The 24,798-nt window shown below is 37.2% G+C and overlaps 2 protein-coding genes across 4 annotated transcripts; both read left to right on the forward strand.

The window, feature by feature from the left end:
* Positions 1-747: 747 nt before the first annotated feature.
* Positions 748-9,162, forward strand: LOC120412667 (uncharacterized). The gene is made up of 9 exons (XM_052708647.1): positions 748-1,800; positions 1,858-1,950; positions 2,014-2,316; positions 2,378-2,960; positions 6,371-6,524; positions 6,937-7,166; positions 7,218-7,792; positions 7,849-8,244; positions 8,305-9,162. Exons 1-9 carry the CDS (start codon positions 1,002-1,004, stop codon positions 8,895-8,897), a joined length of 3,726 nt encoding a protein of 1,241 aa, XP_052564607.1. The 5' UTR covers positions 748-1,001; the 3' UTR covers positions 8,898-9,162.
* A 4,083-nt stretch (positions 9,163-13,245) lies between these two features.
* LOC120412698 (ATP-binding cassette sub-family G member 4-like) lies at positions 13,246-24,243 on the forward strand. 3 transcript variants are annotated; one of them, XM_039573278.2, is made up of 6 exons: positions 13,246-13,487; positions 17,251-17,531; positions 17,593-18,167; positions 23,040-23,135; positions 23,207-23,515; positions 23,575-24,243. In XM_039573278.2, the coding sequence occupies exons 2-6, from the start codon at positions 17,302-17,304 to the stop codon at positions 24,174-24,176; spliced, it is 1,812 nt and encodes a 603-aa protein (XP_039429212.1). In that variant the 5' UTR covers positions 13,246-13,487; positions 17,251-17,301; the 3' UTR covers positions 24,177-24,243. The 3 variants fall into 3 exon arrangements, with proteins under 3 accessions (XP_039429212.1, XP_039429210.1, XP_039429211.1); XM_039573276.2 differs by having other exon boundaries at positions 17,273-17,531; XM_039573277.2 differs by lacking the exon at positions 13,246-13,487 and adding an exon at positions 14,017-14,038 and having other exon boundaries at positions 17,273-17,531.
* Positions 24,244-24,798: the final 555 nt, after the last annotated feature.

Raw genomic sequence — 24,798 nt, forward strand, 5'->3', positions numbered from 1 at the left:
CCCCCTAATACAGTATGCTCAACAAGTTTTGAGTACGCGAAAAATCAACCATCTTGAGCCACCCTAATGTTAATGTTATAAGCACTAAGATTTCTCTGGAATCACATGCAATGAGAAATTAGGGATGTCCGAATGGCTTTTCTCCACAGTTTGTAAGGGGATTTAGGGTTGTTTGACATCGTTTACTAGTTGAAAATTGCATGCAAAGAGTACAATAAGCAAACCACACTTATTGTTCAAACAAGCTTTGGAGAAATAACATTCGGAACCCACTGAGAATTTGAAACAAAATCAAATTTTACGGGAATGTCCAAAAAAGTTTGTTCGTTTTATCTAACTGATAAACTGCAAAAGTAATTTCTTTAAACCGGTTTATTTTTTTCCTTTTCTTGAATACATATCTTTAATCTTCTCTCAGTACTTAAAAGATATAACCGGTAAAACCGGCAGCCCCTCGCCATTGATCAAGATCACAATCGGTGTTTATACAAATTGAAATTTAAAATGTAAATAACTCCTTATTGATGATTTGTGGGTACAGATACAAATGATCATTAAGGCAGGGTGTAATTTAGCTTGATCAAAACACACCCGATAAGGCGCAATCCCCGCAATCGATCGATAACAGCTCACACTCCCCTAATCATCTCGACGCTTTCCCAGCATCTCAACCCTCACTGCAGCCGCGCAGCTGTTCGAAGAACCTTCACGCGAGACAAGATGTTCTTCTGCGACAGTGTTTCACCGTTTAGTGTCTGCTGGAGTCCCAACCGGTCAGGTAGAGCTTCTAACGCGCTGATGCTTTGACGTAGCACGGAAAAGTTACCCCGCGAAGTAGCTCGATCGGTCGGAGTGATTCCGAGAATAATTAGTCTACGTTACGAGGCGCTTATTTGTTGCGCCGCGCTCGTGGGGGTGCTAAAACAAGTTGTATTACATTCATTACTTCGTTTAGTTTAGTGTGTGGGGAGATTCTGGTCGAGAACGGTCGTGTTGTGAAAATGGCTCCTTCGGGAAGTGATCCGTGTGAGGTGGCGATTCCGCTGCTCGATTTGACTACGGTTTTGAGCTTTAACAGTCTAAACTATGTGGTTCATCAAAATTCCGGGAGTAAGACTTTATTGAACAACGTGTCTGGATCGTTTCAATCGGGACGTTTAACGGCGATTATTGGGCCATCCGGTGCTGGCAAGTCCAGCTTGCTGAACGTGCTCAGTGGATTCAAGACCAAAGGTGTGAAAGGGGATATTTTGGTCAATACTGAAGTGATTGATCGTCAACACTACCGTAAAATGGTGTCTTACAATGTGCAGAACGTGAGTTTGTTGCCAAACATAACGGTTGAAGAAACGCTGCGGTATACGGCGGATCTGAAGATGTCCTCAAAGGTTCCGGATATGAAGAAGAGTGCCACGATCAACGGGATCATAGCGCTGTTGGGGCTGGAGAAGTGTACGAAGACTCAGGCCAGACTGTTGTCTGGTGGTGAGAGGAAGCGACTCTCGATCGGTCTTGATCTGGTATCAGATCCGAGGATTCTGTTCTTCGATGAACCTACTAGTGGGTTGGACAGCGTGTCTTCGTACCAGGTGATCTCGTACATGAAGGATCTCGCAAAGCAAGGTCGATGCGTGATCAGTGTGATTCATCAACCAAGTTCGGAACTGTTGGAGTTGTTTGACGATGTCTACCTGGTAACAGCTGGTCAATGCCTTTACCGAGGATCGCTGGCAGATCTGATACCCTCATTGTCCGACGCGGGATACGTGTGTCCGCAGTACTACAATCCAGTTGATTTTGGTATCGCATTACATTACATGACTCATTTGAACTTATTAACTGGAGTAATTTTTACAGCAATTAAAATCGCATCAAACTTTAACACCACAACCGAAGGGATTGACCGGCTTATGCAACGATTGCAGCTCGTTTCTAGTGCTGAGAAAAATGGTAAATAATGATCCGATAAAGATCTTTGCTAGAATCATTAGTTATTATTGCTCGTTCACACAGACATCCAGCCTCCGAACCAGTCGAGCACAAAGCGTCACGATCAGTACGTGAGTCGTTCCCAGTATCCGATATCCCGTTGGCGTCAATTCTCCATCCTCACGCGAAGAACCACCCTAGGAACCGTCCGAAGTATCACGCTGACCGTACTCCGCATTACCGGACACCTCGGCATGGGACTGCTGATCGGTGCCATCTACTACAACATTGGCAACGATGGCGCTAAAATCCTGTCCAACCTCGGCTTCATCCTGCTTAGCATCCTGTTTATTGCATTCGTCAACGGAATGTCCTCCGTACTCACCTGTAAGCATCAACCAATCCCCAACCTAAACCTCAAATCTAGTAGTCCATTTCCCCTCCGCAGTCCCCCTCGAGATGTCCGTCTTCATCCGCGAGTACAAAAGCAACAGCTACTCGATTGTAGCCTACTTGTTCTCGAAGGTGGTCGCCGACTTCCCGATGCTGCTCACAAGCATAACCCTGTTCCACGTCGCCGCCTACTACCTCACCGGACAGATCAACGAACCGCTGCGTGAGCTTACCTTCTGGGCCATGTGCGTCCTGTCGGGTTGGTTCGCCCAGGTTTACGGCCTGCTCGGTGGGAGCATCTTCCCGATCGAGGTCAGCCCGCTGGTGCTGCCCATTCTGATGCTGCCGGGGATCATCTTCTGCGGGTTCTTCATCCGGTACGACGAGCTGTCGCTGGCGTTTCGGTGGTTCACCTGGGTGTCGCCGTTTCGGTTTACCTTCGAGGCGGCTACGCTGGGGATGTACGGCTTTGGGCGGGAGAAGCTGGAGTGTAGTGAGATTTTTTGCTACCTCCAGAAGCCGGCGAAGATTTTGGACATGCTGGACATGGTTGACGGGAACTTTTGGTTTGACATTTTTGGGATTTCGGTGTTCATTTTTCTGCAGCATGTGCTGCTGTATTTAAGCTTGAGGAGAAGGTTACGATAGGTAAGAAGCTGGTGCGTTTGTATTTTATCAATTTTAAAAATTGGCCAAATAACTAGATAAATTATTTAATATTAGTAAAAAATAATTATTATCAGAAATCTGCTTAAAAGCCAAACAAAACATTCTTATTAAAAAAAACTAAAAGAAAAGCCAATAACTGTTTTTTTTTGCTTTTGAAGAAAATCACAACCAAATCACAAAATATTTAACTCTGAAACAAAAAAAAAAAAACTCAAGCGATGAAGGTTGCTCAACAGTGATAAGCCACCATCGCCCCAGATATAAATAAACTAAACGCGTCCGCCAAAAGGTGACTAACATTCGGTTGGATTTAATCTTGTGGCTGCATACAAAACAGAAGCCACAAGAATGAATTATAATTAACACCTCAAACAGCAATAAATCTGACCTTGCTCAGTTAGATTTGCTCAGCCTCCTGTAGCAAAAATTTATAGATTTTTGCAAGATTGTTTTCTTCTTTAAACTTGAAACTTTAAACAATTTGGGTTAATGCTGAGAGATGCCTAAATCTGGAGCAAATATTTAAAGGTGAAAATTCATATATCAAGCAAAAAAAAAAAAGGAAATTGGTTCAACTGAAACATTGCAATTAGGCTATTGCAATTTTTGTTATAAGTTTATGTTTCCTCCCCTTCATTTTTACCAAAAACCTTAAAAATTGAAAATTTAATGGGAAAAACATGAACATTTAGAATTTGATAAAAAAAACAGCAGTTAAAATAAAAATCAATGCTATCAACATTTGAATCAAAAAAGTATTTGAAAATGCACATAACGCCAGCCCTGTTATTTTGCATTTATTCGATTAAAAACTTTTATCGATACTGTACTTTGGAATTTCACAAAAAAATCAATTTTTTTTAGTCGACCCCACTTCTATTTTTATTAAAATTTGATGTTTTATGAAAAAACACACATTTAAACGCCTGACTTGTTTTTTTTTGAACTCAATCTCTTTCACGAATTGCATTACAAGTAAATAAACCAAGGTTGTTGTTCATTGAAATTATCGTCGAAAATATTATCGACTAACGATATCGTTACTGTTATTCCGATAATTCTATCGGCGATAATCTTATCGCCGATAATGGATGATAACTCATTTTGAAAATCTTTCTAAAACCGGATTAATTTATCCAATACTTAAAAATTTCACAAAATTCCGTACTTTTTCGAAAACACACAAATTTTCTAAATTTGCAATATGGGTATCAAACGAAGCAAAATGTTGTATGCTTTTTAACTTTATAATAAGAGGTGTTTGAAAATAGTGAAATTTTCACAAAATACCGTGTTTTTTTCTGAAAAAAACTAAAATTTTCAAAATTTGCAAAATGTATATCAAACGAAGCAAAATTTTGTATGCTATTTCACTTTATTATAACTGTTTGGAAAATACCAACATTTTCACAAAATACCAGTAATTTTTTGAAAATACTAAAATTTTCCAAAAATCATTGCAAAATTTTGTATGCTTTTTTTCAACACTGAAATTTTCACAAAATACCGTATTTTTTCTAAAATACTTAAATTTTCAAAAGGTGCAACTAACATAACAGAATTTAGTGATTTGAATGTTGAATTTTCAATGCATTCACTACGAAGAAAAAAGACTCAGAATTCTTCACAAAATACCGTATTTTTACGGTATTTTGTGAACAATCAAGCGAAGCAAAATTTTGTATGCTTTTTCACTTTATATGAATGTTTTGTTTTGAAAAATACTAAAATTTTCACAGAATTCCGTATTTTTTCCAAAAAAAATACACTTATTTTCAAAATTAGCAAAACGAAGCAAAATGTCGTATGCTTCTTCATTTTATAAGGTTTTTTTTCGAAAATACTTTTTTTTTTTACAAAGTACCGTATTGTTCGAAATAACTCATATTTTCAAAACATGAAATTTTTCAAATTTTAATGATTTACACAAAAAGTAATAACATTAAAATTCATTTAAAATTTGTTTCCTTTGCGAAATGCAAAAGTTTGAAATTGAGTTTTTTTTTCAAATATACGGTATTTGTGAAAATTTTAGTATTTCAACAAAAAAAATCTAAGTGAAAATGCATACTAAATTTTGCTTGTTTGATACCCAAATTGCAAATTTTGAAAAAAATTTATTTACGAAAAAAAAACCTTATTTTGTAAAAACTATAAAAAGTGAAAAAAATCAAAATTTGCTTAAATAAAGTTGATTTTAAAAATATTTAAAAATGAGTAATTATTTTGAAGAATTTGGAAAAAAAACTGATATCAATGAACTATTTTTAAAGCACAGCTTAAAATAACTTTTATGAAGGAAAGTACACATGTATACATCTTGAAAAAATCTTTACTGTGCTCTGAAGAATTATTAAAAATTCACTTGAAGTCATCCCGTTAAGACAGTTCACAAGTAGCACAAAATTTCTAAACTTTTAACCTAAAACAAAAGTTTTATTTTTACTTTTTTTTTCGCTCGAGGGGAGGGGGGGGGGGGAGGGGGATGAAGCCATTTCTTTATTGTGTTTTAAAATGAAAACTAATTGCAGAATAATTAAAGTAGATTTTAACGTCACATTTAAAAAAAAAATCTGTTGAACCAGTTAGTGAACGACCCTGATTTTTTTTTGAAAAGAAAGCGCAAAAAATCCTGTTTTATTTTTAATTTGCTAGTTTTCCCATTGAGGTCTCGAAAAAAAAATTAAAAATATAGGAGCTAAATTTGTCAAAACCATTTTTTTTAATTTTGTAAGAAAAGCAACGCAAATTCTGAATGTTTCTGGCTTTAACCTTAAACTTTGCCGAAGATATCGCATCGATCAGACAGTTAAGTCAGTGAACTGCTAATAAAACAAATAACCTTGACAAAAAAAAAACCGCGACAAAATTTAACAAAACCAGTTAAAGTCTCAAAAGTTTACCCAGATGAATACAACAAACAGACGCAGAAATGCAAATGAACCGGCAATACCGGTGGCGTCTCAATCGTCAACAGAGAGCCAATTTGAACTCTCAGAGAGCGAGATATAAATGCAGAAAACGTGAAAAACTATTGCAGCTCTTCAGCTGCTGGCTAGTTGGTGTTGTACTTTTAAGGGTTGTTCATCAGGTTTATTGAACGCGGAAGGAAATTCGCTTGCACTGTTTTTTAGTAGCTAGAAAATGGTTGATTTGGCGATGTTTGGATACATTTAAGTGCAGGATATAATTTAAAAACGTAAGTACATGAACAATCAAATTTGAAAACCTCGGATACGAAATATTGCTAGTGGACAGCGCAAAAATTCATCCAAGTCCTTGAACAGAGTACACTATTCGTCACAATTCGATGCAATTAATAAGGGTGAACTCTTCAAACACTAGCAAGTATTGCACAATTCATCCGTCCACACTAATGATATCTACAAAGAGAGAAGACTCATCACGGTTCGGGGTGGCACTTTCCGGGCATTTCACGATGCAAATCCTGTTTAGTTGCAGTTTCGACGTTGTTCAGTGGTGGAGTGGTGATATGTGCAATATTTGATCACGGTAGTAGGAACGCAATTAATGTGAGTTATTCATGTTTTGAAGAACTAGCCTAAATTTGTAAAACGACTAATTCATTAAAATAACACTAGCAAAAACAATCTAAACATTCGTTAAGTAACATTTATCTTCAATCTAAATTCAACACAACAAGTAGAAAACATTACAGTGCTTGACACCGTGACGCCCTCATTAAAGTGAGTAAATAATTGATATCGGATGGTAGTACTACGCTCATTATCAGAGGGCCTGTGCGGTAACTTTGTGACACACTGAATAGCAGCACGACTATATGGGAGCAGATTCAGATTTTGCGCGACACTGTCAGCTGGCACAAATTACACGTTTTAGGCCATTGCTGACCTTGCTGAATACGTACACGTGTACTTTTGTCATTCACCATGACGAGCGAATTTTAACGATCTTTTTGTCCAGATCATCATGACGCCCTCGTGCAACGATCCCGCCGAGGTGGTCATTCCCCTGCTCGACTTCTCAACGACGCTCGCCTTCAACAACCTCAACTACACGGTTCAGCAGGGTTCCACCAGCAAGACCCTCCTCAGCAACGTATCCGGATCGTTCCGGTCGGGACGCCTGGTGGCGATCCTCGGCCCGTCCGGCGCCGGCAAATCTACTCTGCTGAACGTACTCAGCGGATTCAAGTGAGTGATCAATTAAGGGCGTGACGTAATTTAGCTCAATTGCACTTGCAGGGCCAAAGGTGTCAAGGGTCAAATACTGATCAACAATGAGGTGGTCGATCGTCAACGGTACCGTCAGCTGGTGGCTTACAACGCGCAGGACGTTAAGCTGCTGCCGAACATAACCGTTGAGGAGACGCTGCGTTATACGGCGGATCTTAAGATGAGTTCAAAGGTATCGAGCAGCGTGAAGAAGACCACGATCAACGGGATCGTGAAGCTGCTGGGGCTGGAGAATTGTACCAAGACCCAGGCAAGATTGCTGTCTGGAGGTGAGAAGAAGCGGCTGTCGATCGGCCAGGAGTTGGTGTCCAATCCGAGGATCCTGTTCTTTGACGAACCGACTAGCGGGTTGGACAGCGAGTCTTCGTACCAGGTGATCTCGTACATGAAGGATCTCGCAAAGCAGGGTCGATGCGTGATCAGTGTGATTCATCAGCCAAGTTCGGAGCTTTTGGAGCTTTTTGACGACATCTACCTGGTTGCGGGAGGTCACTGTCTATACCGAGGATCGCTGGAAAATCTCATCCCGACGCTGTCCGAGGTGGGATTCGTGTGCCCACAGTACTACAACCGGGCGGATTTTGGTAAGAAGATCGCTTTCAACATGATCGATCACTTCATAATACCTTTCTACTTCCAGCAATCAAAATCGCGTCCAGATCTAACCCCGAAATGGAAAAGGTTGACCAGCTCATCCGCCTCATGGAACTCGACACCAACTCCGACCAAAATGGCAACAAACGTCTCGACCGTCTCAGTCCCAAATCGCTCGACGAGGACGAATCCCGCTCGCAGTACCCAATCTCGCAGTGGCGCCAATTCGCGATCCTCACCCGCCGAACCACCCTCGGAACGATTCGCAACTTCACCCTAACCGTGCTCCGGTTCATCGGCCACTTGCTGTTCGGCCTAATCATCGGCACCGTCTACTACGACATCGGTAACGACGGCGCCAAAATCCTGTCCAACATCGGGTTCATCATGCTGACGCTGCTGTTCATCGTGTTTGCCAACGCAATGTCCGTCGTGCTCACCTGTAAGTACCGATCAATCCCAAACCCCAACCTCAAATCTAGTAGCCCATTTCCACCCGCAGTCCCCCTCGAGATGTCCGTGTTCATCCGCGAGTACAAAAGCAACAGCTACTCGATCGTGGCCTACTTCTGCTCGAAGATCGTCGCCGACTTCCCACTCATGCTTGCGGGGATCACCCTCTTTCACGGCACGGCCTACTACATGACGGGACAGATCAACGAGCCGGGCCGCGCGGCCTGTTTCTGGGCCATGTGCGTCGGAATGGGTTGGTTCGCGCAGGTTTACGGACTGCTCGGGGGGAGCATCTTCCCCATCGAAGTCAGTCCGTTCATCATTCCGGTGACGATGCTGCCGGGGGTGTTGTTCTGTGGGTTCTTCATCCGGTACGACGAGCTGTTTGCGGCGTTTCAGCCGTTGACGTTTGTGTCGCCGTTTAGGTTTACGTTCGAGGGAGCCTCGCTGGCGTTGTACGGGTTCGGGAGGAAGGATTTGGGCTGTAGTGAGATGTTTTGCTACTACCGGAAGGCGGCGAAGATTTTGGACATGCTGGATATGAAGGACGAGAACTTTTGGATCGATGTCGGGGGGTTGGTGACGATTATAGTGCTGTTGCACGTGGCGTTGTACATTAGTTTGAGAATGAGGTTACGATGATTTCATTAAAAATTATGCTTGTTTTTGTGTCTAAAAGCACCCAAGGAATGCAATAGGTGTTGAACATCACAAAATATTGAAAGATAATGGATAAAAGCTAAAAACTAAAGTTTATTGTCAATAGTTTTCCTTCTTATATTGTCCTTTGGAGTGCCTTAACTATCTCTGTGATAATATAGTGTTCTGTAGTAATTCGTTACACAATTGTTCAAAATGTTTCTCTGTTAATGCAATAAAATTACTGTTTGATGGTCTTTAGAAAAAACTGACTGTGTTTTTTTATTATGAGAAAAAGAAAGTCATTTATAAATCAAATCCGGGAACCGTGGTGTAGGGGTAAGCGTGATTGCCTCTCACCCAGTCGGCCTGGGTTCGATCCCAGAAGGTCCCGGTGGCATTTTTCGAGACGAGATTTGTCTAATCACGCCTTCCGTCGGACGGGAAGTAAATGTTGGCCCCGGACTAACCTTAAGGTAAGGTTAGGTCGTTAGCTCAGTCCAGGTGTAGGAGTCGTCTCCCTGGGTCCTGTCTCGGTGGAGTCGCTGGTAGGCAGTTGGACTAACAATCCAAAGGTCGTCAGTTCGAATCTCGGGGTGGATGGAAGCTAAGGTGTAAAAAGAGGTTTGCAATTGCCTCAACAATCAAGCCTTCGGACACCTAGTTTCGAGTAGGAATCTCGCAATCGAGAACGCCAAGGCAATGCTGTAGAGCGAATAATTTGATTTTTGATTTTTTTATAAATCAAATCAAAAGGTGCAGCATCCCAGCCAAGTCTAGCAAACCACGAAATAGAAATCTAATCTTTGATTTCTTCACACTCACCAACTTTTTCCCCAATAACGGCCACTAACGGAACATCTGGCATATGCCCAGTAATAGAACCCATCGCGGCTTGGCGGCTCCAACAAACCGAAAGCAAACTGTTGCTGATAAAAAAATGGAATTTAGCAATTAGAAATGGTTTCAAAACATTATACATCGCATTTCTGGTTTCTCCTTTTTACAACTGATTTGTTCAGTTCTCATGTTTTTCGTTTGTTTTGATCTAGTAAGCACTGAAAGATTAAAATTGCCTCTCATTCGAAATTCATTCATTCAGAGTGCTGAGTGTCACCCCACTAGCGAATGAATGGATATCGCCGCTATCGTAGTAGCCAGCTTGGATGGTTAGATAGTGGTGCGGTGTTTGTTTTTATTACCACCAAGTTTCACGAGAGCGCGAGAGAGGAGAGAGCGTGCGGTTGATCGTAAGTGCTGAGTCTGCGCAAAGAGAAGGCTGGTGGGTGAGAAATAATAGTGGCCCTGTAATGTCCAGAGGCATAAATCCTCTTTTTTTCGAATAAGTATTTTTGTGTTCAGAAAATTTATTGAAAAAATATTAGTTCTTTTTTCCAATAAAAAAAGATTAAGGTACTGAAAAGGAATGTAAATTTTTTTACTTACAAATTATTTTTTTATTATCTGTTAATTTGTTTGATTTTTTAATATGCTTTCGGCTTTTTGAAAATGCCATTCAAATTTCTTTTGAACTGTGAAGACACTGAATTGATGAAAAACCTTTTTAAAAATATAGTTTTTTTTTTCAGCTGAGATTTTTTTTTAACTTTAATGATCGAAACTACATTTTAAGTAAAAGTCGATTATCCGATGCTTCTCGTGTCGTTTTATTTTTTCACTTTCAACATCAAATTCAAGTTCTGTGGCCCAATTTTGGTAAAAATGTTCGGGTTTTTGCTTGTTAGCATACCAAACGCATTTTATTATTATGTTATCACCGCCATCTTGCATTCAATTTTCTAAATCACCTTAGAGAAATGTTGTGATCAAATCCAAGAGGCGCAACAATCCAAAACAAGACAAAGAAAAAAATCCTGATTCGACTATTCGAAGAGAAATTCTCTCCATGGCCTTTGGATAATCAAGTCTGGACTGTAATAATTATAACAAAAAAAAAAAAGAAGTTTTTTCACCTAAATTGGTCTTTCTCTTAAATTTTTTGGCAACTTTTTACCCGATTTTAAATGTTTCAAAAAGAGGTTTTTTCCAAACTTTTTCAAATTTGGAAAATTAAATATGTTGCATTTTCAAAGTAGTTTTTTCAGTGTCTCAAATAGCAATTTATATATTGATTTCAACTTTGTATTTTGAATCGTGTTCCACATGAACCTTTGATTTTCAATTCCAAAAGTTGTTGCATTATTTTATAGACATTTTGAAGTTTTGCGCAAAAATATTTTTTTCCCCCTGATGATTCAGGCTGACTTTGAAAAGGAGCTATTATAAAAAACTAAAATAATTTGAAAGTGTCTATCAATTAATATAAATTTTTAGAAGCTTAACAAATAACCAAAATTCAAAATATTGTAATAAATAAATAGAGCAAATTGATTTAGTTTAAAAAAGTGTGTGAAAGATTGCTATGTATTTTATACACATGTATACATTAAGAACCGAATTTGATATTTTTCCACATATTGTAACATTGTATGAAATATTGTTGCTGTTTTTTTTTGTTATGGTAATTGTAATGGCATTGTCAATTCTAATAATTTTTTTCCTCACTATCGACTCAGAAATAAGTTTATTAGTTTGTACCCAGCATTAATGCATAAATAAATTAAAATTCAAAACCGCATCATTTTTTTTACATTGTAAAAAAAGATTTCATAAATATTCTTGTTTGGTTTAATTTTTGAGAAGAAAATTGTATGAAAAATTATTCAAATTTGCTAAGCACTTTCAAGAACTTAAACATATTAATGAGAGATGAAAAACTTCTATTTCCATTAAAATGTTGAAGTTCTTTGTAAAAATAAATCTTGAAACAATCGGGGCGACTTAATGGGAAGGAAGGGGGAATCATTATATGAAACAAGCTTTTCCCGGCAAACTTCGTCCTGCCTTTTTTGGTTTCTTGACGTTTTAGCTTGTTTGCTTATTCAGCCTCCTGTGATCAAAATTTGATTTTACGCAACTTTTCCCAAACTATCTGCAGATTTACCGGAATCGGTTTCAGAGTGGCCAAAGTTTTCACTTTTTGACGTAAGAACCTTCCTTGGACTTATACGAACCCAACGCAACAAAGAGCACCTCGATCCGACGTTCCGTGTTGAATTGATTCGCGTTTGAACAAAACCGTCGAAATTTTTTATATATATAGATGTCAATTAAAAAAATGTTTCTAAATCTGGAAACATTTAAGAAGTTACATACATGTAGAACATACATGTATGGAAATATTGTTACGAGGGGGTAAAAAAAATCCAAATTTATGCGTTACGTAATAAAAGAACGCTCCCTTAAAACGGTGGTTAAGACTTATTGAACCGATTCCGTATGCACGACTAAGGCCAATTTTAAAAGAGTTTATTTGATGTTTTGATGATTATGTTTAAATGTTATTGATTTTTGTAATTGAAAAAAAAAACAGCAAAATTTAAAAAATTTGCTTCGTCATGCACAGGGATATGTCTTGAAAATCTTCAGCCCAATTTTCATCCAATTTGGTTCATCCAACCTCGACTCGATGTTTCGGTGTATCTGTTGCTCACTTTTATTATTATATATCGTCAAGAAATTTTCAGGACTATAATCTTTTTAATGGATTTAATAAATTTTCTGTAATATAGCAATCTAAAAGTATGAACTTATTTCATCTGCTCATTGAAGAAAATTGTTCAAATAATCCGAAAATTGATCTATTTTTTGCTTGAATCTGTATTTTTATGAGAAAATATTGATATTTTGCATGCTTATTGTAAAAATAACTTTAATTAAATTATTGAGTAATTGTTTTCACCTTGAAAAATTGTTCGTTTGATGATGGATATATCAAACCTTTTATCAGTTGGTTCTGTTTTGAATAAAAATGTATGGCATTTGATTTAATTTGTTTCTTTTGTTTAACAAACTCCCCCTCTTTGCTTTCCACAAATTGGAAATTTAGCCATGTCGATCTGGTTTGATCCATAGAACATTACAATGTTAGGAAAAGTTGGTTTTTTAGAAGACTGTATAAAGCCTATTTGGTTTAATATGTTTGTGTGTTTCTGTGGAATGAACATTTTAAATCATTTTCTAATAAATTATGAGCCTCTTTAGTTAAATAATGTAATTAATGATCAGTTGTTTTTGACACCTAATGAATCATGAATCACATGAAAATTAACATAAAACTGCAATTTCTGTTTTAAAAGTACCGAAACCCTCTCCTACAGGGCCAATGACGTCACCGTTGATCGTCGTAAATGCCGGCAATTCTCACTGTCTGTCTTGGTCTCGACTTCTTCAACCCATCGATCGCCGTCTGGCTCTCAGTTTTCTCTCGCGTTTCAACCGGTTCGGTTGGGCTGTGTTCCGCGCTCCGTCGTTCGTTCGTCGTGGTCGGTGGGTGGGCAATTGGGCATCCCATAGGTGAGGGTGGGGGGCGCACCGTTGACTGTCATTTGTTGTTTTGTCTCTGAGGCGTGTGTTGGGGAGACAGATATTTGTGTTTCAGAATAGATCGAAACTCAGTCGGCACACACACGTTCTGGATTGGCGTTTTCGAGCGACAACTTTCCATTTTGGAGTGGACTAGTTTGACGGAAGGTAAGAAATTCTTTCCCGACAGGGGGAGAGGGTGATTTAGGGAGTACGATTTCTCTCCCACTTTGGGGCCAGCTGAAAGGTGAAAACTATGTGAATGAGTCAATAAAACAGGTTGAAGTCGAAAGGTGATCGAATGTCGAAGACCGGAAAAGATTACACTAAAGCGCATGAAAACGGTGAAGTTCTTGGCAAGAATTAGAAGGTTCAGCTTTTGGAGAGTGTCGTGTCGTGCATATAAATAACTTCATTCTAGACAGTGTTCTTCAACGTGACGATCCCTGCCTCTCTTTTTGCTGGAATTTGACTTGTTCTATACCGTGCATAACACACGAAAGAGCATTCTTTCTGGTTTGGTGATTGTCGATGTTGGTTTTGCTTGTTTTTCATTTTTGCACAGTCAAATCAAATATCCATTCTCAGCGTCATACTCAGAAAGAATGGCCAATTCATATGACGTCAGCTCGAAACGATCTTCGCAGGCAAAGTGGGAGGCCGGACTAAGTCGCCGCTAAAGTGAGCACAATTGGAAACAGATGGTCGGGTGCGTGAAGGTGTGTGATTGGAAATTTTGCGGAATGATTGTATGTAGGATGTATTTTTATTTATTTTTAGTTTGTTTGTTTGAATTTTCTCAAAACATATAATGATAAACAGATAATAAAATGTGTTATTTTTTACCCTAAAGTGTATGGTACCTACTTAACAAAACTGAAAAAAAAACTTTTGCTTGTAATTTTTCATGCTGAATCAAACCTCGTCATTAAACCAGGCAGTTGAAATTTTCAGATTATGTCTGGTCGGTGGTTTCTATGGGATATGGGAGATATTGAAATAGTTAGTAAAAATGCATTTCAAATAAATTTTATTAAAAATCAAACACTGAAAGATCCAGAACTGGAAAAGACTGTTTGTGGAACTATTATTCAATAGCTTCCTAACAAACCTTAAATAGCTTAAAAATAATGTTTGCCTAATTTTACCAAAAATTTCAAGCCTAAGACTGCTGCAATTTTTTTTCAAAATCGGCCCTATACATCAAAGTACATAATTATTTTTTTCAAAAAAAAAAAAAAAACTTCAAATTCTGTAGTAACCGTTCAATAGGGCGAATCTGAGTTTGTAAACAAGCAGTCTATCCCTTTTGCTCAAGTGACAGTTCGCGTAAAGTAAGAGGGGGAAAAACTGCTTGACGCAGATTCGCCCTATTGAACTGTTACTACGGAATTGTTAATGAAAAAACATGTTCAAATAACTTAAATAGTTTGAAATGCATTTTACTTCGTTGATAACTACATTTAGCATGTTTGGACTTGTTTTAAAATATTTTTAATTTTCATTGTAAAATTCCGATGTACATCAAGCATTTTTTTTCTTTTAGATATTGGCTCAAAAAATAAGGGGGCAAAAAAACTAAAAACTCCAAAACAACAGCGGAAAAAAGACCTACCGTAAAACGGGGTGACTTTGATAGCCGGGGTGACTTTGATAGGTTTGCGATTTTTCCGCAAAATGAAGAGTACTATTAAAATACGTAAGGAATGGTTCAGAAACATACTGACCGTGGTAGAGAAGTGTTCAAAGTACCTCAACAAGAACTTTTCATAATTTGTTTAAAGGTTTATAAAGTTAGTTAACTAAAGTTAAGAAAATGTTGATGGAAGTCATTATTTTAAACTTCTCAAAGTGTCATGATTTTCTCAATGAACATGATTTATAATCGGAAAACGGAATGCATTTTCGGATTCTTTGGACAATTTTCCACTAGGAGAAGGCTAAATAAGTTAGTAAATAATAAATAATATGTGTTTTTGAAACACAATTAAAAAAATCTCCAAATTTATAGGCAATTTCAGTTGAACAAATTTCATGTAAAATGTGAAAACTTGTGATTCGTGCTTCGAATTCAGTATAAAATGCGATTTAAATCGATAATTTTATAAACAAAACTAGTTTTAACAAATTTCAGGCAAAATTCCGACTTTTTAACTATTTCACCTAATATTTATATGTATTTTGATAAAGTGCTTATAAACTTAGTTAACTTAACTTTATGTTAAGTTAACTAAGTTTTTTTCTTACAAACAATATCAGCTACATTAGTGATGGTACATTTAACGTACAAATAAAGTTTGAACATCTTAAATATGATTTTAACAAGAAAAACTATGACTATCAAAGTCACCCCGGAATTAAAACGAAGAATTTTTAACGTAACTATTTTTCTAAACACTATTGAAAAAACTTTTTTGCCAAAATAGTGCATGGACTTTGTGTGGTCTACCCCAGTACATGTTTTAAAAATAATAATCTTGAGAAAACCCTTACCTGCTGGAAGATATTCTAAAAACAAATTGAAATCCTATCAAAGTCACCCCGGTTTACGGTACCTAATTTTCCTAGATTCATGATCGCCTTCAGCATTATTTAACCAAATTAAAAACATACTTTATTTTTTTTTGTGAAATTTTAATGTGCCTAACAACTTTACTGGTATATAATTCATTTTAAAATACTATTTCTATTGAAATATTTAATCCATGGTTTGAAATTTCAATAATTTTCTGGGAACTCTCCCAAGAGTGAGCAATTTTTTATAAATTTTATTTGATTTGAATGAAACCTTTTCTTTGACCAAAGAAGATATTTTGCAGTTTTTTCTTACAAGTCTCCGTAACATTTTGGCAGCTTTTTCGAAAATGCTATTTAAATATCGTTATGCTATGCTATGCTCTGCTTTGCTTATTCGAAAATGCTATTTAAATATTCAAAAATCTTTATCTTGAGAACGTTTTTTTCTGATCAATCTTCGGTAAAGTTGTAGGACTTCTCAGAAAAAAATAATTGCACTCTAAACAAAAAAAAAATTTTTTTTATTGAACATTTCACACAAAAAAATGCGCAAAATAACTATTTATGATTTTTTTTTATCAAATATTTGGCAGTGTTATCAGTTTTTCGACAAAAAATAATTTTAGAAAATCGTGAAAAAAATAAACTTTTTGGATTTTTATTCAAATTATTCACCAAAAAGTACATAAAACCCGATATCGTGCATCGTTTTAAAGTTTAAATCACACAGTAAAAAAAGATGATTTTAGGAAGGTTAAAAATTTTTTTCGTTGAGTATTACTTCTTTTTTGAGCAATTTTATCGTAATAATGAATTAAAACTGTGAAATTCAACAGAAAGTAATGAAAATTCGCCACATTACATTGATTACAAAATATTAATGTTACTGTTGTTTTTTACTATGCACTCAAAATTCAATAATTGCTTAAAACGTGACTTTTTACATGTAGAAATCATGGCCAAGCTTGACCATTCCTTAAAGTATTTTTTTTTTTCGAAAAATCCGTCTTTTACAAATTAGCTTACAAGACATTGAAGCTTGACCCAGTGGTTGCTTAGATACAGTCTCTGAAAGAGAAGCAAACAGGAAAATAAGTTTTTTAATCACCACCAAAATAGCCTCGATTTTTCAAAGCAAATTTGCGTCCGTTTTTCATTTTCAATGACAAAAATTTAACTATCATAAAATTATGCGATCTTCAGATTTTTTTTCATGATTTTCTAATTAACCTTGACATTTGAAAAGGCCACACATTTTTTACCAAATCAAATGTGAGCTTTGATTTGAAAATTGCTCTATTTTTCTGTGTTCTTATAAAATATGTTTTATGTTCTCTTCGCATCACTTTGAACTCAAACCATCTTGTACCACTGTCGTCAAACCCCATTAATTGACCTCGATTAATTCTCTCAGTCACTTCTGTTTTCTGTTTCAGAACCCTCTCTCCCCACCACGATTTGAAAAATGAGCTCCGAGGAGACGGTCGAGGTGGTCATTCCACTGGTCAAAACCATCACCAGCCTGTCCTTTCGGAATCTACGCTACACGGTCCCCCAGCAGCAGCGAGGAGGCAGTGACAAAAAACAGCTGCTCAAAAACATCTCGGGGACGTTCCGGTCGGGACGGCTGTCCGCCATTATGGGACCATCCGGGGCGGGGAAGTCATCGCTGATGAACGTTTTGAGCGGGTTTAAGTGAGTTTTCTTTGGGGATTTATTTCATTCTTACTTACTGATAATAAATTTTTCATTTTAGATCCTCCGGCGTCAAGGGTCGCATCCTGATCAACAACGAAGTCATAGAACGTGCCAAATACCGCCAACTGGTGGCCTACACAACGCAGGACGTCCCCCTGCTACAGAACATCACCGTCCAAGAAACGTTCCATTACGCGGCTGATCTTAAACTCCCCTCGCGGGTAACGCGGATTCACAAAACAAAAATCGTCAACGACATCATCGCCCTGCTCGGACTGGAAAAGTGTGCCCACAATCAGGCCCGGAACTTGTCCGGTGGTGAGCGGAAGCGACTCTCGATCGGACTCGAGCTCGTTTCTAATCCGAAGATTATGTTCTTTGACGAACCCACCAGTGGACTGGACAGTGAGTCGTCCTACCAGGTGATACGATACATGAAGGAGCTGGCGAGGCAGGGTAGGTGTGTTGTGAGTGTGATTCATCAGCCAAGTTCCGAGTTGTTGGAGCTGTTTGACGATCTGTACGTGGTGGCCGATGGGAGGTGTATGTATCAGGGGGCGTTGGAGGATTTGGTGCCGACGCTGACGGAGGCTGGGTTCGTGTGTCCGCAGTACTACAATCGGGCGGATTTTGGTGAGTTTCGTTTAAACTATTGTATAGTATAGACTTGAGTGTAGTTTATTGGGAAATTCGAGTGTAGTTTTTCTTTGCTCTAAAATAATTAATTCTATTAAACCAACATACCAAGAAGAGCTCAAAGATTAAATATGCATTTTTAATGGATCGATTAAAACATCACTCAACTTAAAGTTGATTTTGTCAATTTACACTTAACAACCAAGTATTCGATTTATAAAATTTGAGAACGTAATTATACTTTTATGCATTGATTCCACTGTTTTTACAAGAATCGAATAAACAAATTAACTGTTACTCAGCAAAAAAAGTAGTAATCCAGCTGCGTGTAAAAGGCCTGGGTGTAAAATAAACTATGCATTATTTTATGAAATTCTGTGTAATATTACACCCTGAAATATGTAGCCCATCAGTATGGGAAACCTACTTAACCGAAATGTCAAGCTCAAGCTATATGCGTTTATCCTTTCCATCGGTCTGATGGCCGAGTGGGCTAAGGCGCCAGTCCTTGTTGCTGGTGGGTATGAATCCAGTCAGTTGCAACTTTTTTTTTGTTTATAAAAATTGTACATGCAGTGTACAATGTATTAAAGCTATTTTCTAAAACAAAAATATATGTTTATTCTGTCTACTATTGCGTTTTGTACAGTTTTTTTTTGTTGAATAAAACATCATTAGTCAAAAAATCCTTAATTTATAAATTTAATTTGATCCTTAGTTTATTGAAAAAATGTTATAACCAGAAAGAGAGAGAGAGAGAGAGAGAGAGAGAGAGAGAGAGAGAGAGAGAGAAAGAGAGAGAATTAGAATATTTAATACTCTTTGTTATGACCCTCATTTGCTCTTTTTAATCATTAAGATTAATGAAATCTAAAATAATTTTATCTACAGCTTTTAAAATTAAAAAAAATAGCATTACTACTAAGGCCATTGCAATTATTTACAAAAACTTTTCATCGGCATAACAAATTTTGTTTCTTTTTTTCATATTTATTTCTGCTAAAATTTTGTTCTTTTTAGATTTTTCGATTAGATTAGATTAGACTAAAATTTTGTTCTTTTTTTTTAAATATCGATTGTTAACTGTTAAAAACATATTGTATAAGGTTTAAAAAAAAAAACGATTTTTAAGCAATAAAATTTTCAATTTTGTTTCATAGATCGAAAAAGACAGATTAGCTTAGATAAAAAAGATCAAAAATGACATAAAACTTTAGGAAAAAGTTTTTTTTTTATAAGGTCGCTGCAAATATTTTTCCAAAATAATCCCGAAAACTCAAAAGGCAAAAAAACAAATTTGTCAAAAAACTTCAAAATTTTAGTAGAAATAATTTTAAACTAGTCAACTGAAAACAATTTAAAATGCATTTTCTTGCGTTACTAATTTTGAAAAATAATGTTTTTTTTAATGTAAAAAAACGGACAGAATTTAAAATAAACCATTTTCATAAACCCAATTGACTTTGAAATCGAAAAGTACAATTTTTACCTTACTATGTTTTCATGAAATGTACATTATATTTTTTTTTCATTAAAAAAAATCTTCAAAAAAACACCACTGAAAAGCTGAGAACATTTTCTACCATTTTCTCTCTGAGACTTTGAAAACTGGACAGTTATTTTTGGCGATGAAGAGTCACCTAATGAGCCTGAAATTTTCAACTGACGATGTCTCGGAAAATTTTGGATCAATTTTCAATGTTAAATAATGAAATTTTCTGATTCTTTAAAAAAAAAGTTTTGTCAAAAAAAAGTGTTCAAATTTTGAAAATTCCCTAAATTTTAAAGAAACGATAAATTCAAAACGGTGTACTTTATCGTAAATTCGGTAAAGAATCGGAATCGGAATCAAACATTTAGTAAATAAAGGTTAAATAAAGAAATGGCTTGTATTTTGTGAGTTATCATTTTTCTCTGGATTGTTCTAATAATAATCTATTACTTTGCCCAAGACACCAAATCGATAAGAAAACCCCTTCTCAAGATACAGAATTTCATTTATTAACATACTTGTAAGGAAAATCTAATGATGCAAAATTGCTTCTTTTGACAGAAGAAATGTATGGACAAAGTTCCCTTCAAATAAAAAAAAAATATTAATTTAAAAATCGTAAACAATTCGCGAAATTTTAAAAAACATCTCTCTGAATTATTATGAAATTTCAATATAGATTGCCGCAAAAAATGTCTTTTCGCAAAATAAAACATCGTCCGTATTAATTTTGAACTATATATTGCAAAACAACTGAACTGGAATATAATGCATTAGAAAAAACAGTGTTAAAACCATGGCATTTAGTTTAATTTTCTTATTTTTTTTCTCGTTGCGATAAAATGGGAATGTTCAATTAACCATGCAGCATACAAAAAAAAAAAACAGGGAGGAATAACTTGGAAAAAAAACTCTTGCTTGATAATGTAAACATGTCATTGAAAATTTTCTTTATCTTTTGATAAAAATTCTAAAAATCTGTTGTTTTCTTCTGCATTGTTTTGCTGAAACATCTGCTCAACCATATTTTTTATGCTTTTTTAAATAACTTTCATAACTATTTCCATTTACATATTAGTTCTCACTATGATATCTAGCATGACATTTTTTCATAAGGCTTGAAAAAACTGCTGCTGAATGTGAGAGCATACCTAGTTATTTAAAACAGTTTTGGACACTCGTCCCCAGACACGAGAATTTCTTACAGAATTGGTTCTGCTAGAATCCTGCTAGAATGATTCTAGCAAGCCTGTCAGATTTCGGCTAGAATTTTGCCAGAATGTTCTAACAGAACAAAATCTGTCGAAAATGACGTCATTTTGCAGAACCGCTTTGTGGCGAATGTGTTTGCCACCAAAACCATCTCATCGGCGAACTTGTTCGATCAAGTTCATTTTTACTTTTCCGTTGAAGCAAGATGTCGCGTTTTCCAGCACCGCCTGTTTTTGGTAAGTTAATTTATGTAAGAGAATAAATCATCCACATTAATAAACATTCCGCTTTTTATTTTAACAGGATATTGCTGGGAACCTGGTGAAAATCAATTCCATTTGCCGGAGCGTCCCCGGGAAAGGCAAGGCACTCCGCAATCTGCAAGTGTATCCGAAGCAGCTCACCAAAATCAGCAAATTCGTGCCCAGCTCAACAAATCACCAAATTCGTGCCCCGGGACGGCGGGAGAAAAACGGCTATTAAATAAGTTGATAAGAAGAATCAAAGTGCCACAGTGAAACAGTGATAAAAAACATTGTGTTAACTTAAGATGTTGTAACCTTCTTTACTTTACAATAAATAAATGTTTCTATAAGTTTTATTTGGCAAACACAAGCTAGAAAAACTCCAAAATCCTCAAAAAATCGTTTCTTGTATTTTCTAACAAAATTCTAGCAGGATTCTAGCAGAATTTTTTGCCATTTCATTCTAGCAAAATTCTTACAGAATTCTAGCAGAAGGCCTGTCAGAATAGTTCTAGCTAAATTCTAGCAAGATTCTAACAGAACCGGTTGATTTCGCCGGCTCCTGCTAGAACCGGTTATTGCATTTGAGCTAGAATTCTCTGAGAATTCTTACAAAGTTCTAGCAGGATGATGACATAGTTCTAGTAAGAATATTTTCGCTCTGCTGGAATTCTGTAAGAATCCTGTGAGAACACCGTGACTGGGTCGTATTTATCTTACTAGGCAGAGCATACCCAGTCACGACGTTCTCGCAGGATTCTTAGAGAATTCTAGCAGAGCGAAAATATTCTTACTAGAACGCTGCCATCATCCTGCTAGATTTTCTCAAGAATTCTTTGAGAATTCTAGCTCAAATGCAATAACCGGTTCTAGCAGGAGCCGGCGAAATTAACGGTTATGTGAGAATCCTGCTAGAATGCTGTGAGAACTATTCTGACAGATCATTCTGTTAGAATCCTGTGAGAATTTTGCTAGAATTAACTGGCAAGCATTTTTGCTAGAATCCTGCCAGAATTTTGCTAGAATAGAACGGATTGAAATTTGTTGGGTGAAAATATTTGTTTACGATTTTTGGTCGATGTTCTTGCACATAAAACCAATTAAAGAATGTCTTTATTAAAACTAATCACATCTTACAAAACGTCATGCACACACATTTTTATTTAAGCACTTTCAATTTCACGTGTTCTGGAGGGATGGGTGGGATTGAAGCGAACGCTGTCAGCATCTTGCTCGCGTTTTAATGTGCCAGTTCCACAAGGACACATTCGTGAGTTCTTTTTATAGGAGCTCCACGTGTTGGCGTCGATGAAATCGTAGTCAAAATCCGTTGATATGCTCCCCGGCTTCGTTCCGGGAAAAATCCGAGCTCCCATCGGAAGAATTCGTCTCGATATGATTCCTGTGGATATGAAAGCAGAATGTTATTTATTTTGAATAGATAGAAACTACCCCAGTTCAATTTACTTACCTAGATTAGGCGGTGCCGGAAAATAATGCATCTCCATCACCGTCAGAAAAAGTGAACTTGTTTGAACAAGTTCAATGACAAAATGGTAATGGCGGCGACCACATTCGCCACAAAGCGATTTGGCGAAAATGACATCATTTTCGACAGATTTTGCTCTGTCAGAATATTCTCACAAAATTCTAACACAATTCTTACAGGTTTCGCTCTGTGAGAAATTCTTGCAAAATTCTAACAGAAATCTGGCAGGTCTGCTAGAATCATTCTAGCAGGATTCTAACAGAACAACTTATGCTAGAAATTTCCGTGACCGGGTAGTTTTATAAATGTACAACTCGTGCTAATAAATCTGATTTATGCAAATTACTACATGAACGTCTATCACAGAATGAATAATGTCCATTAATAATTTTTGAAATTATCTTCATAATAAAAAAAAAAATCATTTTCAGCTCTCAAAGTGGCCTCAATGCTCGACACCGACTCCGGCGACAAAGTGAATCAGCTGATGAAGCGCATGGAATCCATCACCACCGAACACCTAAATGGTGAGTGTCTCCGCTAAAACTCACCTCTCTCTGCCATACTCTAACTCACGATGAACTGCCCCTTCTCGTAGGCTTTCACGACGACCAGCACGATGAACTGCTCGACGAGGGACGACGGAAAGGTGGTTCGAGTCCGCAATATCCCATCTCGGCGTTCCTGCAGTTTTGGATTTTGACGCGGAGGACGGCGCTAGGGACGTTCCGGAATCTGGCGCTGACCCGGCTGCGCTTTATTGGGCACATTCTGTTTGGGTTGATTGTGGGGGCGGTGTTTTACGACGTAGGGGATAATGGGAGCAAGGTGCTGTCCAACATTAGCTGCTTGATCATGATGCTGATGTTTATCGTGTTTTCGAACTCGATGACGGTGGTGCTGACTTGTAGGTTCTTCAACGTATTTTCAAAAAGAGAAAATTTTAAAATTCTTGCATTATTCTAGTCCCCCTGGAAATGGCGGTCTTCATTCGCGAGTACAAAAGCAACTGCTACTCGATCGCGGCCTACTTCTGCTCGAAAATCGTCGCCGATTTCCCGCTAATGCTGGCCGGCGTCACGTGCTTCCAGCTCATAGCCTACTACCTGACGGGGCAGCTGAACGAAACCAGCCGGATCGTGATGTTCTGGGCGGTTTGTGCGCTGATGGGTTGGACCGCGCAGATGTACGGAATGGTGGCGGGAAGTGTGTTTCCGGTGGACGTGAGTCCGTTCGTGGTGCCCAGCTCGATGATACCGATGATTCTGTTTTCCGGGTTCTTCATTCGGTACAGTGAGCTGTTGGATGTGTTCAAGCCGTTGACGTACGTGTCTCCATTTCGGTACGGGTTCGAGGGTTTGGCACTGACCACGTACGGGATGAATCGGACCGAAATTGGGTGTGAAGATATGTTTTGCTATTACCGAAAGAGTGTGAAGGTGCTGGAGTTGTTGGAAGTGAAGGACAGTTGCTACTGGATGGACGTCGGTGGACTTGGCGTTTGGATTCTGGTGCTGCACGTGCTGTTGTATGTTAGTTTACGGTTGAGATTACGATGGAATCAGTAGTTTAAGATTTATGTAGAATCTCACGGTGGGTTGCATTTATTGAAAGTGATCTGAGTAAAAATAAAAATCAGAAAAACAGTGACGAGATTTACAAATTTAGAGAAATTTGAGGAAGATTGCAATCAAAACTAGTTTTATGTTACCCTTAACAAAATGACAAAAACACTTGTTATGATCGTTAACCACTCAGCGATACCAGTTTTAAGAGAAATTCACTAACTGCCTTGTCATTTGCACGACTAACAAACGCTGTACATTTGCTGCAATGTACAGTTTTAGAGAAGAAATATATTTTTAATATCAAAAAAGTCTTTCATTTATATTATGTGTTTTATTAAATCGTATCACAAAATGGTCTTAAATAGTTCGATGCTACTTATTAAACAGATATTTTTTATTTAATTACCAAATGTTTTTGAATTCAACAAACTAGTTATATCTCGTATAATGATTATGCCTTAAAAAACAACTGGCTTCGAGATAAAACAATTTACAGCTCAATAATTGCCAAACGGTCGCTCAACCAGCAACTAAGTTAATGCCTCTTACAAGTTAATCCGTTCAACAAAATTCGTTGCAAATTTATCGCTTCGAACTCTACTTTCTGATGGACCAGCATGAC

Source organism: Culex pipiens, chromosome 2 (assembly GCF_016801865.2).
Source record: "Culex pipiens pallens isolate TS chromosome 2, TS_CPP_V2, whole genome shotgun sequence".
NCBI classification, from domain to species: domain Eukaryota; kingdom Metazoa; phylum Arthropoda; class Insecta; order Diptera; family Culicidae; genus Culex; species Culex pipiens.